The 19,896-nt window shown below is 41.8% G+C and overlaps 1 protein-coding gene across 2 annotated transcripts in view; it reads right to left on the bottom strand.

The window, feature by feature from the left end:
- The window catches only part of LOC137089342 (midnolin-A-like), a 21,281-nt gene extending 4,101 nt beyond the window's left edge, over window positions 1-17,180 (bottom strand). For both annotated transcript variants that reach the window (XR_010907662.1, XM_067452912.1), the window contains exons 1-6: window positions 16,970-17,180; window positions 11,244-11,478; window positions 10,350-10,437; window positions 7,540-7,602; window positions 1,329-1,541; window positions 536-620 (exon numbers count right to left, since the gene is read on the bottom strand). Coding sequence is in view for 1 of the 2 variants with exons in the window: in XM_067452912.1 (XP_067309013.1) it covers window positions 536-620; window positions 1,329-1,541; window positions 7,540-7,602; window positions 10,350-10,437; window positions 11,244-11,458 (664 nt within the window). In the remaining variant the exon portion in view is untranslated. The remainder of the gene's footprint in view (window positions 1-535; window positions 621-1,328; window positions 1,542-7,539; window positions 7,603-10,349; window positions 10,438-11,243; window positions 11,479-16,969) is intronic.
- Between the last annotated feature and the right edge of the window lie 2,716 nt (window positions 17,181-19,896).

The following is a 19,896-nucleotide window of genomic DNA, read 5'->3' as shown; positions in this document are numbered from 1 at the left end:
AGAAGAAGATCAACACCCACTTCATCATCAGGACTTTGGCCCCGCCCACTGGCGTGTTAGTGCGATGACGAGGAGAGATGATGTTAAAGGGTTAAACCCGGGAGTACACTGCCAAACATGCTCGTCTTATTTAGTGTTTTTGTCTTATTTTCAGTCCAAATATCTAAATATTCTTAAATCAAGAAGCATTTACTAGATCAGTAAAACGACATGAGATATTTTATCTTGTTTTCTGGGGGAAAATATCAAAATGAAGTGAGCTTGAAGTTAGTGTCTGTTCTCTAACTGAGCTGAATGATTTCCAGTAGCGGCGGCTGTGGGCGTGGCCTCGTAGGGCAGCGAAGCAATGCATTCTGGGAGTTGTTGTCTTTTATCCACATGAGCCAAAAATACATTTTCAATGTTTTCTCATTCTAGAAGGCACCAAATTCAACAATTATTTCACATTTCTACTACATTAATGACCCAGTTTATATACGAAGCTTCGTGCTAAATCCCCGAAGTAACCCTTTAACTCAGTGAAGCGATGCGTTACCTGAGAAGGTCCCTGAGAAAACTCCAGGTGCGTGATTGACGAGGCTTTCGATGACCGCGCCCGGTTTGCATCGCTGTCTGTCAGCCTAACACACACACACACACACAGAAAAATAAACTTTTATTCATAAGGAAAACATTATTTTTCTCACCCCATTGGGAGATCATTTTGCCTGTTTTAAGCAAAAACTCTCTTCATTTAGATTTTATTTTTAACAAAACAAGTAAAAATATCTCATGTTGTTTTACTGATCTAGTAAATGCATCTTGATTTAAGAATTGTAAGATATTTAGACTGGAAACAAGACAGAAATACTAAATAAGCATTTTTTGCAGTGTACTCCATTACGGGCAGAAGTCACATCTGCGGAGACTAGCGAGGGTTTATGATGTCACCAACCCAGGAAGAAGCTCGTTGTAGTCCAAAGCGGCCATTTTTGTAGGCAATAAACTGCCGCAACTTTAAAAGACAATATCTCCGTTTGCGTTGAACTTTTTAGCGCTGTAACTTTGCAGAGACTGTTTATGCTCAAGCAGCGACATTACACACTAACTAAAGTTACACAAGTCAAATCGCATGCAAACACTGCTTTAAGACATGTTATACTGCTCCCCATAAACACAACCAAGCCTAGAAAAAAACACAGAACCGCCGCTTTAAATGGCTGTAATTCAAGAATGCATTGGAACTCTCGGCAGATTATTGCTGAAGTGAAAGCAATTCAAAATATTAGCACCGCCCCTTTAAGTAGAAAAAACCCAATACTGATATAACAAGAGGGAAGCAGCTGTACCTGGGCCGGAGAGGGGGCGGGGCTTTGATCAGAGTGGGTGTGGCCGGTGTGTGGTGCGGGAGGGGCGGGGCCTGTGGAGGGCTGGGCATCTGATTGGTTGTGAGCCCTGGAGACGGACGGCTGATTCGCCAGCTGGAGCTGCACGAACATCATGTGATCGCCCACACGGAGGGCAAGGGTCAGCGGAGACCGTCCTGACAGGAAGTCACTGACCTGACACAAAACAAGAAGGCAGACGGACGTTAATGAGACTCTATTAAAACATTATTAGCTCATTTATTAAACATGTCATCTTCTGACTCTGACAGCAGATCTGGACAGTCCCTCAGCTCATTTACTCGAGTCCTGTACTGAAGTTCACTGTTTGAGTCTCTGTGCTTTACTGGAGTATTATTTTTTCTGTAATCTTCTGACTTTAACGTCACTCCATCTGAAAGACAAATATCGTCCTCTTTACTCCACTACATTTCTATCAAGGTCCTCGAAGTGGAAAGTCGTTTCTGTCGCAGCTTTGAAAGTCAGTGATGATTTTTTTCTTCTTTAAAAGGTGTTTGGGTTTTTGCAGAAAGCCTTTCAGGAATCACTCTTGTAGAGTCTCGTGAAGTTCAATGATTTCACAGCATTTATTAAACACTGATTTATAGTTTAGAGCAAAATGGAAGAAGACGGATGTCCAAATGCTCATTTAGTGGAGGATTCACATAAACAAAGTTGATTCTGTCTTCAGTGAAGGTGAACAGTGTGAGAATATCAGATGTGTATCAGTGTATTGGATCCGTGCATTCGGCCTTAAAGTGACAGCAGCTTTGTAACTTTTCTACAAGTATTTAAATGAGTTTAAGTTAGTCGTCTGCTAGTGTGTCAGATGGAGCGTCACTGACTGGCTTAAACCATGATGGCATAATGTGCATTTAGACAACTATAATACAATAATGCGGCGACATAAAGAAGGACATTTACTTTTGATACTTAAGTACTTTTGAAAACAAATACTTCTGCACTTTTACTCCAGTAAAAATCAGTTTTTACAACTTTCACTCGTAACGGAGTAATACTTGACCAGCAGTGCTTTAACTAAAGTAATGAAGTGGTGTGTTAGTCCAGCTCTGTCTGACAACCTCCCGATGGTGAGGAAGAGCATCGTTTCGAGATTTAACATTAAAATATTACTCTCTTTAAGTCTCTCAGTGTATGATCGTATCAGTAGCTACTCAACCAGCCTCAGCACACTCACAAGCCGACCAATCAGAGCACAGTGTGCTTTCAGAAGGCGGGGCTTCATAGAGACAGGAAGTAAACAGAGTTACTGACAGACTGGGAAGAGAGGAGCCGCAACAATGGAGGATATGAGGAATAATCGACACTGAAGCAGTAGATCGGCTTTAAAGGTTGTGTGTCGGTGTGTGTTGTTCTTCAGGCTCAGACGGCAGTCACTGGTGTGGGTTAGCAGAGCACGCTGGGAAACATGTCACCTCCATTTGCAATTCTCAGAAATTGTGGGCTGTTCTTTATAAAGCACGTCACAACACAGAGACAGATGATGCAGAGAACACACACACACACACACACACACACACACACACACACACACACACACACACACACACACACACACACAGTACAGTAGTACCAATGTCTTTTTAGTTTGTCTAACTATGGTTCATTAGTTCATGTGTTTTGTAAAGTGTCACCTGTGTGTGTGTCTGTGTGTGTGTGTGTGTGTGTGTGTGTGTTTGAGAGAGAGAGAGAGAGAGAGAGAGAGAAAGTGTGTGTGTGAGAGAGTGTCTGTAATCCTTCAGAAATCATCCGGACCCACTTTATATCAGGTGGCCTTAACTACAATGTACTAACATTTTAATTAATCATTTTAAACAATGCACTTATTGTGTACATACATGTCTTTACATTACTTACATTTTAAAAATACCTGCATGTAATTACGTCTGTAATTAATTTCTGTAGCTACATTTGTAATTACACAGTTGGCACTTCCCTAACACCTAACCCTACCCTTCACACACACACACACACACACACACACACACACACACACACACACACACACACACACACACACACACACACACACACACACACACACACACACACACACACACACACACACACACACACACACACACACACACACACACACACACACACACACACGTCCCTAATTCTACCTGTACCCACCTCAATATCAGCAAAGGTGCTTTACAACACACACAGTAAGTATCGTACTTAAGGCCGCCTAACATAAAGTGGGGCCAATCATTCTAACGGCTGGTATATCCAGAGCGTGTATTATTGACCTTTCCGGAAGTGAAGTGTGTGAAGGCTGATGGATATAGCGTTCTATTTGAGGTAAACAATGATATAAATACGGCTCTATTTCTCTTAGAAACCGATCGGTTCGTGTCTTAAGACATCAGTGTGTCGTCACGAGCAGCAGGGTGTGTGTGTGTGTGTGTTGCCTAAGCATGTTTGTTTTGCTCTCATAGAATTGTTCCCCATTCACATCATTATGACCGACACACAGCAACGGCTGAGTTAAAAATCTTCATTTGTGTTCTCCTGAAGAAACACACACACCTACATGCTGATGCCCTGGGGGTCAGCAGATCAACATCAGGCTCATTATTGAGGGAACTAACACTTTAAGATCAGAGACGTTGTGTGACGTTATCCGGACATTCAGATTTACACAATGAGCAAACTAGGAGGAAACCGCCGAGCAAACCTCTGAGTGTGGCAATACGACACTCGTCTGGTTCAAAGCGGATTATAGAACGTCACACCGGCTGCTATGCAGATGGAGAGAGAGATATGAGAGGCGGAGACGAACTCAAAACACTCAACACACACACACACACACACAAAATTGTTTTTGTGACTTATGGGGACATTCCATAGGCGTAATGGTTTTTATACTGTACAAACTACCCATCACACACACACACACACACACACACACACACACACACACACACACACACACACACACACACACACACACACACACACACACACACACACACACACACACACACACACACACACACACACACACACACACACACACACACACACACACACACACACACACACACACACACTGCCCCTACCCATCACAGGAAACAGTTTGCATTTTTACTTTCTCATAAAAACTCCTCCTGTATGATTTGTGTCCTCATATGTCACAAAAACATGCCCCCCCCCCCCCCCCCCACACACACACACACACACACAAACACACACTCCTGAAATACAGAGCGAGCGAGTGTGTTTGAGGAGAGTCTGGGCCAGAACGCTTCTGATCTCGGAGAATACTACACTCAGCACTGCAAAAAAAATGCTTTTCTAGTATTTTTGTCTTGTTTCTATTCAAAAGATCTAAAAATATATAACTAGAAACAAGACAAAATACTAGAAAAGCATTTTTTGCAGGGAGGGCCCTATCACACACACGACGCAGTTCTCATGTTCAAGTCCAGCTCTGAACTGAAAACCATTGACCAACACACACCTGCTCTAAAGTCAACAGTGCAGTCTAGGAGCCGCAACAATGGAGAATATGAGGAATAATCAGCATTCAAGCAGGAAAACCTGGAAATATAGATATTTGTGCTGGAGAACGAGACAGAAACACTGAGGAAGAGCCAAGTGTGACCCAAGACTCCTGTAGTGTGTGTGTGTGTGTGTGTGTGTGTGTGTGTGTGTTGGGTAGGTTTAGAGGCAGTGTAAGGGGATAGTAAATATGGTTTGTACAGTATAAAAACCATTACGCCTATGAAATGTCCCCACATTTCACAAAAACAAACGTGTGTGTGTGTGTGTGTTGTGAATGAGCGGGCGAGTCACGACTCTGAGTCACTGACCACTTCAGTCACAAGGACGGCGCGAAACGAACGGCTGGAGCGATCACGAACACGATCATGCAAATGGCTTCAGTGTGTTTAAATCATCTCGATCTCTCCACAGCAGACTCACACGACCCACAAACACACATGAACACTTTTTAAAATGTATATATTTACAGCTTCTTCCTGCTCTTATTATGCAAATTAAATCCCTCTTATTTGTCAGGCACCCGTGGGGCCGTGATAGGCTGACACCTGTGCAATAAGTCCATTCCTGACATTTCCTCACTACTAAATATTCCACGCTCAACTGTTAGTGGGATTATAACAAAGTGGAAGCCATTGGGAACAACAGCAACTCAGCCACGAAGTGTTAAATCCCAGAGCGGGGTCAGCGCATGCTGAGGGTCACAGTGCGCAGAAGTCTCCGACTTTCTGCAGAGTCAACAGCTCCAGACCTCCAGACTTCTGTGGCCTTCAGATGAGCTCAAGAACAGCGGAGAGAGCTTCATGGAATGGGTTTCCATGGCCGAGCAGCTCATCCAAGCCTTACATCACCAAGAGCAATGCGAAGCGTGGGATGCAGTGGAGTAAAGCAGCCGCCACTGGACTCTAGAGCAGTGAGACGTGTTCTCTGAGCGACCAATCACGCTTCAGGCTGACAATCCCATGGACGAGTCTGGGTTTGGCCGTCGCCAGGAGAACGGGACTCGCCTGACTGCTTTGTGCCAAGTGTAAAGTTTGGTAGAGGGGAGATTATGGGGTGGGGTTGTTTTTCATGGTTTGGCCCCTTAGTTCCAGTGAAAGGAACTCTTAATGCTTCACCAAGACAGCAAGACAATTTCATGCTCCCGTCTTTGTGGGATCAGTTTGTGGACGGCCCCTTCCTGTCCCAGCATGACTGCGCTCCAGCGCACAAAGCGTCGGTCCATAAAGACATGGATGAGGAGTTTGGTGTGGAGGAACTGGACTGGCCTGCACAGAGTCCTGAGCTCAACCCGATAGAACAGCTTTGGGATGAATTAGAGCGGAGACTGAGAGCCAGGCCTTCTCGTCCAACATCAGTGCCTGACCTCACAAATGAGCTTCTAGAAGAATGGGCAAAAATCCCCATAAACACACTCCTAAACCTTGAGGAAAGCCTTCCCAGAAGAGCTGGAGCTGTTAGAGAGGGTGGGCCGACTCCAGATTAAACCCCACGGGTTAACAATGGGATGGCATTAAAGCTCATGTGTGTGTAGAGGCGGCACAACACTATTGGGGATATAGTGTACAATATGGGAGCAAAATGGGTTTTAAAAATAGTATTTAGAAAAGCAGAAGGCCTCTGGTCTATCCCTAAAACAATGAAAACTCTGAATGAGGACTGTCTGCATCTGAGGTTAATGAACATCGAGCGCCGGAGATCAATGTGGCGTCTTCTGTTGTCCTGCGATCGGTCTGATCGGCCGCGGCTCTATTGATCGCACTCGCTATTAAGAGCAAATGATTTCCAAAGACGCTGGAAAGGCCAGAGATTCCCCTGACGAGAGAGAGAGGGAGAGGGAGAGGGAGAGGGAGAGGGAGAGGGAGAGGGAGAGGGAGAGGGAGAGGGAGAGGGAGAGGGAGAGGGAGAGGGAGAGGGAGAGGGGGAGAGAGAGAGAGAGAGAGCGAGGGAGAGGGAGAGGGAGAGGGAGAGGGAGAGGGAGAGGGAGAGGGAGAGGGAGACGGAGAGGGAGAGGGAGAGGGAGAGGGAGAGGGAGAGGGAGAGGGAGAGGGAGAGGGAGAGGGAGAGGGAGAGGGAGAGGGAGAGGGAGAGGGAGAGGGAGAGGGAGAGGGAGAGGGAGAGGGAGAGGGAGAGGGAGAGGGAGAGGGAGACCTGGAGGAAAACTACTCTTGTTTTACAGCACAAACAACTAAACAATCTTAAATCAAGACACATTTACTGGAGAAAAGAAAAGACTGAAGACCCCAAACACACACACACACACACACACACACACACGCACACACACGGTTTCACAGATAAAGCTGCTACATGAAGGGTCTAAAACAGAAACCTTTTCTTTTTCCAAGAGTTAATAATCTGTTAAACATAAGACGTTATGAATATGATCTCATGTTGGAGTTCTGCGAAACACGCGTGACCTGTGGTGTGATTTACATACATGCAAATACAGCGAAACATCCTGCAGTTCAGCGCTTGTTCTGAATGAGCATTAGTTTATACACACGCGTGGGCGTTTAGCTCTCGTTACATTCAGCTGCTGGTGGGAAATGCGAACTCATTAGAATAGTCATTGTGTGAGTTCTTGTGAATGAGTGTGTGCTGGTAGAAGAGGAAGTGTGTGTGACCACAGCGAGAGTTTCACCTGCGCATCTGTGAGACTCTCCAGAGCCTGCAGGACCGACTGCTCCGGCCGCCACGACTGCGACTGCAAACACACACACACACACACACACAACATCATCACCAACTGAGCAGCTCTTCGTGTGTGTGTGGACAAAAGACCTTGAACTGATGGTATTGAACTGAATTGATCTGAATTACACTACTGAAACTGATTTTGATTTGTAATTGATGAAATTTGCAACACCAACACTTATTGAACTGAATTGATCTGAATCCAAATTGATCTGAAAATGAATTGATCTGAATCGGAATTCATCTGAATCCAAAAAGTTTTAAATCCAAATAGTTTTAAATCAGACTCGATCTGAATACGACTCGATCTGAATCTGACTTTATCTGAATCTGAATCGATCTGAATCCGAATCGATCTGAATCTGACTTTATCTGAATCTGAATCGATCTGAATCCGACTCGATCTGAATCCGACTCGATCTGAATCTGAATCGATCTGAATCTGAATCGATCTGAATCCGAATCGATCTGAATCCGAATCGATCTGAATCTGACTTGACTCTGAATCTGACTTGACTCTGAATCTGACTTGACTCTGAATCTGACTTGACTCTGAATCTGACTTGACTCTGAATCTGACTTGACTCTGAATCTGACTTGACTCTGAATCTGACTTGACTCTGAATCTGACTTGACTCTGAATCCGATTTGATCTGAATCCGAATCGATCTGAATCTGACTTGAACTGAATCTGACTTGATCTGAATCCGAATTGATCTGAATATAACTTGACCTGAATACAAATCGATCTGAATCCGAATTGATCTGAATCTGACTTGACCTGAATACAAATCGATCTGAATCCAAATCGATCTGAATCTGACTTGACCTGAATATAACTTGACCTGAATACAAATCGATCTGAATCTGACTTGATCTGAATATAACTTGACCTGAATACAAATCGATCTGAATCCGAATCGATCTGAATCTGACTTGAACTGAATATGAGTTGATCTGAATCCGAATTGATCTGAATATGACTTGATCTGAATATGACTTGACCTGAATACAAATCGATCTGAATCCGAATCGATCTGAATCTGACTTGATCTGAATATAACTTGACCTGAATACAAATCGATCTGAATCCGAATCGATCTGAATCTGACTTGAACTGAATATGAGTTGATCTGAATCCGAATTGATCTGAATATGACTTGATCTGAATATGACTTGACCTGAATACAAATCGATCTGAATCCGAATCGATCTGAATCTGACTTGAACTGAATACGACTTGATCTGAATCCGAATTGATCTGAATATGACTTGATCTGAATATGACTTGACCTGAATACAAATCGATCTGAAGCCGACTCAATCTGAATCTGACTTGATCTGAATCTGACTTGATCTGAATCTGACTTGATCTGAATCTGACTTGATCTGAATCTGACTTGATCTGAATCTGACTTGATCTGAATCTGACTTGATCTGAATCTGACTTGATCTGAATCTGACTTGATCTGAATACGAATCGATCTGAATCTGACTTGATCTGAATCTGACTTGATCTGAATCTGACTTGATCTGAATCTGACTTGATCTGAATTCGAATCGATCTGAATACGACTTTCTCCGAATGACACTACTGAAACTGAATTTGATTCATAAGTGATGAAATCTGCAACACCAACACTTATTGAATCTAAATTGATCTGGATCTGAATTGACTTAACATTAAAATGAACCGATCTGAATAAATTACACTATTGACATTTAATTTAATAATTTAATTCATAATTGATGAAATTTGCAACATGAGTGTTGAACTGAATTGAACACTGAATATAAATTAAGCTTAATAAAGACACTATTGAAACTAAATTTGATTCATAATTGATTAAATTATGAACTGAATTAACACTGAATATGAATTATGAAAAGACACCATTAGAGATTCTATTAGCTCAATTGAACTAATTTCATTACTGATTCACTTTACAGTTATTGAACTGAATCAACACTGAACTGAATTGACACACACTGAACTGAATCGACACACATTGAACTGAATTGAGGCTGATCTGAACTGACGCTGATATGAACTGAATCAACACACTCTGATCTGAATTGACGCTGATCTGAACTGAATTGAAACTGAACTGAATCGAAGCTTATCTGAACTAAATCGACACTGAACTGAACTGCATTCACACACTGAACTGAATTGACACTGATCAGTACTGAATTGATACTGAACTGAGTCAATGCCGATCTGAACTGAATCGACGCTGATCTGAACTGAATCAACACTGAACTGAACTGATTTGACACTGAACTGACACTGAAATGAACTGAACTGACACTGAAATGAACTGAACTGACACTGAACTGAATTGACACTGAACTGAAATGACACTGAACTGAACTGATTTGACACTGAACTGACACTGAAATGAAATGAACTGACACTGAAATGAACTGAACTGACACTGACACTGACACTGACACTGACAGTGACACTGAACTGAACTGAACTGAATCGACACTGACCTGAACTGAATCGACACTGACCTGAACTGAATCGACACTGAAATGAAGACACACACTGAACTGAACTGAACCAAATCGACACTGAACTGAATCAATCTGAATAATGGCTCTTACAGCAGAATCTGAATTTGTCTAATAGCTGCTAAAGTTTGCATCATTGATTGGGTTTTATTCCTGTTTATAATGTGAAGCTGTCCTGCAGTTTGTGACTCCACAGTCAGTGATCATGAGGTGTGTAAATGTGAAGATGTTTTATACCATTAGTCCGGCTTCAACAGCAGGCATCAGAGTCAGTCTGCTTCCATCCATCACTCCGTAATCCAGCAGCTTCCCTGAGCTCAACCTCCTGGAGACAAACAACACCACCATTGGCCTTCCCATCATGCACCTCTCCAGCACTCACTGGCAGACGCATGCTTATTATTACAGTAAAGCTTTGAGTGTGTACTGTATGAAGCACTGGACAGATAATCAACTCTGGCGGAGTTTATCATTTAAATGAGTTGCACATTTATTCATCACACTGCAAAAAAAGCTTTTCTTACTCAGTATTTTTGTCGTGTTTCGAGTCCAAACATCTAAACATTCTTAAAACAAGAAGTCTTTACTAGACAAGCAAAAGTTATTTGTTTTGTTTTGATAAAAAAAGTAACTCAAAATGAAGAGAGTTTTTGCTTAAAATAAGATAAATAATCTGCCAATGGGGGGAGAAAAATCATCTTAATTAGAAAACCAGATTATTTATCTTATTTTAAGCAAAAACTCTCTTAATTTTAGAGATTTTTCCCCCTCCAAAACAAGACAATCATTTCTACTTAACTTTTTCTTAATGTAAGATTTTTTTTTTTATATTTTGACTAGAAAAAAGACAATACTAAGTAAGAGCATTTTTTGCAGTGCAGTCACAATGAAATAAACCGGCGTCAGTCCTGCCTTTGCCATTAAAGCGCGATACAATTCCTTTATAATTAAATAATAATAACAACATGATCGCGGCTGCATCCCAAATTACCCCCGCTGACCCCGTTAGGATCCTCCCGAGTAGGCTACCCCCGGTCCCCGTACGCTGGACCTCCTTAGGCTACCCCGGTCCCCCGGTCCCCGTACGCTGGACCTCCTTAGGCTACCCCCGGTCCCCGGTCCCGCACTCACGCGTCTCGGTGCAGCAGCAGCAGGCGGTCTTTGGGAACCCGGAGCTTCTCCGCCAGTCTCCTCTTCAGCCCGTCCACGGTCTCCTCCGGGGGAACGGACAGCTCAAAGCGGCTCCCTGTGGTGGAGTGGATCGATACCGTGATGGATGTGTCGCTGTGCAGGAGCTCCGGACACCGGGAGCTGCTGCAGCTCCGCGCCTCGGGGTTCCGCTCCATCCGATAATCCCGTAATACTCAATCAATCAATCAATCAACTTTATTTATATAGCGCTTTTACAATCACGATTGTGTCAAAGCAGCTTCACAGTGTCAAACAGGACAATATTGCGACAAAATTAGATTTGGCTGTACAGTCGTTCTGGAGAAAACAGTGATGTTATCAGCTTATTTTAATTTATCATAGAGAGACAATGCTGGCAGATCAGTATTATAGTTTATAGAATTAAATAAGACCTAATTCATATATTTTATTTGTATAATAAGTTGAATAACTTTAATCATATTTTTAGTGTCCCCAACTGAGCAAGCCAAGCCAAAGGCGACAGTGGCAAGGAACCAAAACTCCATCAGGGCATGATGGAGAAAAATAAACCTTGGGAGAAACCAGACTCAGTCGGGGTGCCAGTTCTCCTCTGGCCTATTAACACACCTATTAACGGGGCGACAGTGGCTCAGTGGTTCATGTAGATTGTCTACAAACCAGAAGGTTGGTGGTTCAATCCCCGGTTCCACCTGACCAAGTGTCGAAGTGTCCATGAGCAAGACACCTAACCCCAGCTGCTCCCGACGAGCTGGATGGCGCCTTACATGGCTGACATCGCCGTCGGTGTATGAATGGGTGAATGTGAGGCAAAAATGTAAAGCGCTTTGGATAAAAGCGCTATATAAATGCAGTCCATTTACCATTTACACCGTGTAAGATTATTATTCTGGCAACCTTACAGGTCGGAAATCATATTAGATCGGATTATTCAAAATTTTCAGGGTATCACGGAAGAGACAGATTTATTTAGGCTGGGGCGTCAATTACACAAGAGTATGAATACATGAAAGATCGGAATTATTGCGCCGAAGACGGGTTTTGAGCATGTCGTGCCAGTGAGGCAAATTCGGAGGAGACACCATTTGACACGGCTCAGCAGACACTCCAGGATGCGTTGGTCATGTCCAGGCAGGTCCACCATCCGATCCGGACAGGGCCCAGATCCGGGATAAGCCTCGGGATAAACAGAGAGACTAACATTAGCGTAGATGTCACTCTTTTTATGATGTAACGAGTACATCAGGTGTTATGGGAAGTGTTCCCGGTTCCGGCTGAACTAGTTAATGCAGCCTAACAATCAGTCAATTGAATTGAATAATGAAAGTTAAAAATGTTCTATGTGTATGCCATAGTAAAGAGATGTGTTTTTAGTCTAGATTTAAACTGACAGAGTGTGTCTGCTTCCCGAACAATGCTAGGAAGACTATTCCACAATTTAGGAGCTAAATAGGAAAATGATCGACCGCCTGCAGTTGATTTAGATATTCTAGGTATTATCAACTGGCCAGAGTTTTGAGACCGCAATCGACGTGATGGGGTATAATGCGTTAAGAGCTCGCTTAAGTACCGGGGAGCTAAACTATTTAGTGCTTTGTAAGTAATAAGCAAGATTTTAAAATGTATGCGATGTTTAATAGGGAGCCAGTGCAATGTTGACAGAACTGGACTAATATGATCATACTTCCTGGTTCTAGTAAGAACTCTAGCTGCTGCATTTTGGACTAGCTGGAGTTTGTTTATTAAGCGAGCAGGGCAACCACCCAGTAGAGCATTACAATAATCTAGCCTTGAGCTCATGAACGCATGTACTAACTGTTCAGCATTTTGCATTGAAAGCATGTGCCGTAATTTAGATATATTTTTAAGATGATAGAATGCGGTTTTACAGATGCTAGAAACGTGGCTTTCAAATGAAAGATTGGTATCAAAGAGCACACCCAGGTTCCTCACTGACGACGAGGGCTTGACAGAGCAGTCATCAAGTGTTAGACAGTATTCTCGGTTACTACTTGTGGAGCTTTTCTGTCCAATAATTAAAAATTCAGTTTTATCTGAATTAAGTTGCAGAAAATTACTATTCATCCAATTTTTTATATCAGCTATGCATTCCGTTAATCTTGTGAATTGGTAGGTTTCATCAGGGCGTGAGGAAATATAGAGCTGAGTATCGTCAGCATAACAATGAAAACTAACGCCATGCTTCTTAATGATATCTCCCAGTGGTAGCATATACAGGGTGAAAAGCAACGGTCCTAACACTGAGCCTTGCGGTACCCCATACTGAACTTGTGATCGGTGTGACATCTCTTCATTTACTGCTACAAACTGATAACGGTCAGATAAGTACGATTTAAACCATGCCAAAGCAGTTCCACTAACGCCAACATAATTTTCGATTCTATTCAGAAGAATATTGTGATCGATAGTATCAAATGCAGCGCTAAGATCGAGTAACACTAATAGAGAGATACAACCACGATCAGATGATAAGAGTAAATCATTTGTAACTCTAATGAGAGCAGTCTCAGTGCTATGATACGGTCTAAATCCTGACTGGAAATCCTCACATATACCATTTCTTTCTAAAAAAGAACATAATTGTGAAGACACGGCCTTTTCTAGTATTTTTGATAGAAACGGTAGATTCGAGATTGGCCTGTAATTGACTAATTCTTTAGGATCAAGTTGCGTTTTTTTAATAAGTGGTTTAATTATAGCCAACTTAAAAGTTTTCGGTACATATCCTAATGTCAAAGATGAATTAATGATATTAAGCAGAGGATCTATGACCTCTGGAAGTATCTCTTTTAATAGCCTAGTCGGTATAGGGTCAAGCATACATGTTGTTGATTTTGATGATTTTACAAGTTTAGCCAGTTCTTCTCCTCCTATAGCAGTGAATGAGTGTAATTTTTCCTCAGTGACACTACAGTGCTCTGTCTGAAGTGATACTGTAATAGACGGCTGCATGGTTATAATTTTATTCCTAATATTATCAATCTTACTAGTAAAGAAGTTCATAAAGTCATTACTGCTGTGTTGTTTACAAACATCAGAAGCTGAAGCTTTATTTTTTGATAATTTAGCCACTGTATCGAATAAATACTTAGGGTTGTGTTTGTTTTCTTCTAAAAGAGATGAGAAATAAGCAGATCTAGCAGTTTTTATGGCCTTTCTGTATGCAATCATGCTCTCTTTCCACAAATTGCGAAAAACCTCTAGTTTTGTTTTCTTCCAGCTGCGCTCCATTTTTCTGGCTGCTGTTTTAAGGGCCCGAGTGTGCTCGTTGTACCACGGCGTTGGATTATTTGCTTTAATCTTCTTTAAGCGCCGGGGAGCAACTATGTCCAAAGTGCTAGTAAGGAGAGAGTCAATAGTTTCGGTTGCAGCATCAAGTTCATCTTGGCTATCTGTAATGCTGAGGAGATGGAACTGATGAGGAAGATTATGTACAAAGCAATCTTTAGTCGCAGCGGTTATCGTCCTGCCATATTTGAAGCGAGGGGATGGCTTTGCAGCCTTAGGTAAATTAAGTATACATGATATTAGGTAATGATCTGAGATGTCATCGCTCTGCTGCAGAATTTTAACAGTATCAACATTTATTCCATGTGACATTATTAGATCTAAAGTATGATTAAGGCGATGAGTGGGTCCCGATACGTGTTGTCTAACTCCAATAGAGTTTAGAATGTCTCTAAATGCCAATCCCAATGCGTCTTTTTCATTGTCTACGTGGATATTAAAATCCCCAACAATTAGTACTTTATCTACAGCTAATACTAACTCCGATACAAAACCAGCAAATTCTTTGATAAAGTCTGTATTGTGCCCTGGTGGCCTGTATACAGTAGCCAACACAAATGTCAGACGGGATTTATCATTTACACTACACAGTGTTACATAAAGCACCAAAACTTCAAAGGAATTATATTTGAAACTAGACTTCTGAGTAATGCTGAAAATATTATTATAAATTACAGCCACACCTCCCCCTTTACCTTTCAGACGTGGCTCATGTTTGTAACAATAATCTCGGGGGGTGCACTCATTTAAAGTAATGTAATCATCAGGTTTTAGCCAGGTTTCTGTCAAACACAGCACATCTAAGTTATGATCTATAATCATATCATTGACAACAAGTGTTTTTGGCGAAAGGGATCGAATATTCAGCAACCCAAGCTTTATCAATTGTTCATCCGTATTATATCTGTTGTTTATTTGTTGGACATCAATTAAATTTTTACTGTTGAATGGTTTTGATGGTTTTTTGTATTTACTAATTCGGGGAACAGACACAGTCTCTATGTGATAATATCTAGGTGAAAGAGTCTCTATGTGCTGGGATTTAGCTGACTTTGGTGACGTGAGACAGCTAGCAGACGGTTGGTTTAGCCAGTTTGTCTGCTTCCTGACCTGGGCCCCAGTGAGTCAAGGTTTAGCTCTAAGACTATGTGCCAAATTACTAGAGAGAAGAGCAGCACCAGCCCAGGAGGGATGAATGCCGTCCATCTTCAACAGGTCAGGTCTGCCCCAAAAACTTTTCCAATTGTCTATGAACCCTATGTTATTTTGCAGACACCACTTAGACAACCAGCCATTGAGTGATGATAATCTGCTAACTATTTCATCACTCCTTTTCGCGGGGAGAGGACCAGAGAAATATACGGCTTTTGACATCGTACTTGCGAGTTTACACACCTCTTTAATGTTAATTTTGGTGATCTCCGACTGGCGAAGTCGAACATCATTAGTGCCAACGTGAATAATAATCTTAGAGAATTTACGATTAGCTTTAGCCAGCACTTTTAAATTTGCTTTGATGTCAGGCGCTCTGGCTCCCGGTAAACATGTGACTATGGTGGCTGGTGTCTCTATTTTCACATTCCGTGTAATAGAATCGCCAATAACTAGGGCACTTTCAACAGGATCCTCAGTGGGTGCGTCACTGAGTGGGGAGAACCTGTTTGATGTTCTAATCGGAACGGAAGAGTGGTTTTTTGATCCGCGACTATGCTTTCTCATCGTCACCCAGCCCTGCTGCGCGGGCTCAGCCGGAACCAAACAATGAGTGTTCACTAAGCTAGTCGCATCCAAAGCAGTATCTAAAGCTGTTACATTCACACCACTCTCACATAAAGCTTGGATGCGTGTCTCTAAATCTGAAATCTTCTCCGTCAGCCTGATTAATTCCTTACATTTATCACATGTGAAGCCCTGTTCGCCAACGGAGATAGATATGCTAAACATGTAGCATGCAGTGCAAGTGACAATGACAGGAGAAGAAGACATGGCTTACCGTATTTGTTGATGAATCCAAAACTTACCACAGTTGTCTGAAGGAGTCTTTTTAATAATCCAACTCACCACAGTTGTCTATAGAACTCAGAAAACAGGAGACCTGGATGCTGGGATGGAAAGCTACCAGGCTAGCGAAAAGCTAACGTGTGGTTGTGATTTAGATTAAAAGCTAGTAATGTCAAATTTAAATTGATAGGCTATATTAAACACTATATGGTGATGAGTAAGTTATATTTAGCAGTGTAAATTACAAAGAAAATATATCAAATAGAGATTCAAACACAGCTATACAGAGCTACAAACACTGTGGTGGCAGCAGCAGCAGGCAGACAGACAGGAGCAATCGATCAGGAACAATCAATCAGCCAGGAGCAATCTTACTCGCAATATTCCTTCCGCTTCTGTTCTCTCCAAAGTCTCCACAGAAATACTCCAAAAATGTGAATATCAACAGGCCATTAGGATCCAAAAAGTGCCTGATTTTCCGTTACGCACCTCTTTATTCTGTTAGTCTAAGCCGATTGCTTGGTCTACTGCGTCTCTCTGTGTGCGTGTGTGTTTGTGTGTGTGTCTGTGTAGCGTTTCTGCTGCTGCTACATTTGTTGCGACTCCGCAGCTGACAGATCCCGCCCACCACCCCAAACAGCCAACGGCGTTAGCGCTCAAGCGTCCCTTCAAAGTGCCAGCCAATCAGCTGCCTTCTCGTAACACCCACACAAACCCAGCGCTCCACCCACCCCCGAATGCGATGATGATCATTCATAACAGTGAAAGCATTTCATTAAATCATTCACTCACTATGATCTTATTCTCGGATTGTTATTGGACTGGATTGGCGCTGTAATCGATCACATGATCACATTATTACCTTCTTTTGGGGACATTTCACTTGCACAAAAGTCAAGAGTAGTGCATGTATGAATGGAGTCTTTCTTTCTTTCTTTCTTTCTTTCTTTCTTTCTTTCTTTCTTTCTTTCTTTCTTTCTTTCTTTCTTTCTTTCTTTCTTTCTTTCTTTCTTTCTTTCTTTCTTTCTTTCTTTCTTTCTTTCTTTCTTTCTTTCTTTCATTCTTTCTTTCTTTGACATTTCAGTGTTGGGTTGAGAATTTTAATTTCTCAATTTGAACCTATTCTCATTTTGATGAAGCAATATCAATATATACACTGTACCTGATAAATAACAAAAATAATCGTTATTGAATTCAAGGTCAAGTTCTGATGTAGCATGTGGGTGAAAAACAACGGTCCTAGCACTGAGCCTTGAGATACTGAACTTGTGATCGGTAAAACTGATAACGGTCAGATATGATTTCTCAATTAGAATCTATTCTCCGTTTAATGAACCGATATCAATAATATATCAGTTTGATGAACCGATATCAATAATATATCAGTTTGATGAACCGATATCAATAATATATCAGTTTGATGAACCGATATCGATAATATATCAGTTTGATGAACCGATATCAATAATATATCAGTTTGATGAACCGATATCAATAATATATCAGTTTGATGAACCGATATCAATAATATATTAGTTTGATGAACCGATATCGATAATATATCAGTTTGATGAACCGATATCAATAATATATCAGTTTGATGAACCGATATCGATAATATATCAGTTTGATGAACCGATATCGATAATATATCAGTTTGATGAACCGATATCGATAATATATCAGTTTGATGAACCGATATCGATAATATATCAGTTTGATGAGCCGATATCAATAATATATTAGTTTGATGAACCGATATCGATAATATATCAGTTTGATGAGCCGATATCAATAATATATTATAACGTTAGAGGTGGTTAGAGGTGAAGCACTGATTGACTGATAGACAACTACTGTGTAAGTGTTTGTAACTTTTCTCATTTTTGATTGTTTGTTCATTTGTTGTTGGATAAGTGTGTCTGTGTGGTGCAGTGGTGTGTATTAGTAGTTTTGGTGTATTGTGGTGGTGTGTGTGGGAGTTAGCATTTGTTGAGTTAGCATTTGTTTGGTCTTTGCCACGTTGGGAGTCAGTTTGTTGGGGGCGTGGCCAGCGAGGTATTAAAAGCCTTGTGTGTTTGTTAGCAGCTGGTTAGAGGTGAAGCACTGATTGACTGATAGACAACTACTGTGTAAGTGTTTGTAACTTTTCTAATTTTTGATTGTTTGTTCATTTGTTGTTGGATAAGTGTGTCTGTGTGGTGCAGTGGTGTGTATTAGTAGTTTTGGTGTATTGTGGTGGTGTGTGTGGGAGTTAGCATTTGTTGAGTTAGCATTTGTTTGGTCTTTGCCACGTTGGGAGTCAGTTTGTTGGGGGCGTGGCCAGCGAGGTATTAAAAGCCTCGTGTGTTTGTTAGCAGCTGGTTAGAGGTGAAGCACTGATTGACTGATAGACAACTACTGTGTAAGTGTTTGTAACTTTTCTCATTTTTGATTGTTTGTTCATTTGTTGTTGGATAAGTGTGTCTGTGTGGTGCAGTGGTGTGTATTAGTAGTTTTGGTGTATTGTGGTGGTGTGTGTGGGAGTTAGCATTTGTTGAGTTAGCATTTGTTTGGTCTTTGCCACGTTGGGAGTCAGTTTGTTGGGGGCGTGGCCAGCGAGGTATTAAAAGCCTCGTGTGTTTGTTAGCAGCTGGTTAGAGGTGAAGCACTGATTGACTGATAGACAACTACTGTGTAAGTGTTTGTAACTTTACTCATTTTTGATTGTTTGTTCATTTGTTGTTGGATAAGTGTGTCTGTGTGGTGCAGTGGTGTGTATTAGTAGTTTTGGTGTATTGTGGTGGTGTGTGTGGGAGTTAGCATTTGTTGAGTTAGCATTTGTTTGGTCTTTGCCACGTTGGGAGTCAGTTTGTTGGGGGCGTTCCCAGCTGCTTTCAATAACGATACTCAAGTGAGTATAAATAGCGTGATAGTCCGCGGCAGTGTGAAGCCCTCCTTGTGTGAAGACCGACGAGTGTAAAGACTTCAACTCTTCCCTGTGCAACTCCTCTCGAGCAAGGACCTCGACAAGCCACTTGAGTATCATCTTCCTTTCATTATTTGTGTTCGGCTCTTTTCTAATTCCGATCTGGCCTTTTCTCTAATCTGTATTCACCATGTGCTTCCAAATCTCAACTATAACTACTAGCACTCGTAATTCACGCGCTGTACGCATGAGACGCCGCAATCCTAATAATTTGCGCTATATCCTAACATCCTCTGCTACTTTACTCTCTATTCCAATTGGTCTCTGGAATTGCCAGTCGGCTGTAAACAAAGCAGACTTCATTTCATCTATTGGGACTCATTCTCAGCTCAGCCT

This window comes from Pseudorasbora parva, chromosome 9 (genome assembly GCF_024679245.1).
Source record: "Pseudorasbora parva isolate DD20220531a chromosome 9, ASM2467924v1, whole genome shotgun sequence".
Lineage (NCBI taxonomy): Eukaryota > Metazoa > Chordata > Actinopteri > Cypriniformes > Gobionidae > Pseudorasbora > Pseudorasbora parva.
The sequence above is the reverse complement of the archived record's forward strand: the minus strand, read 5'-3'. Positions and strand labels throughout refer to the sequence as shown.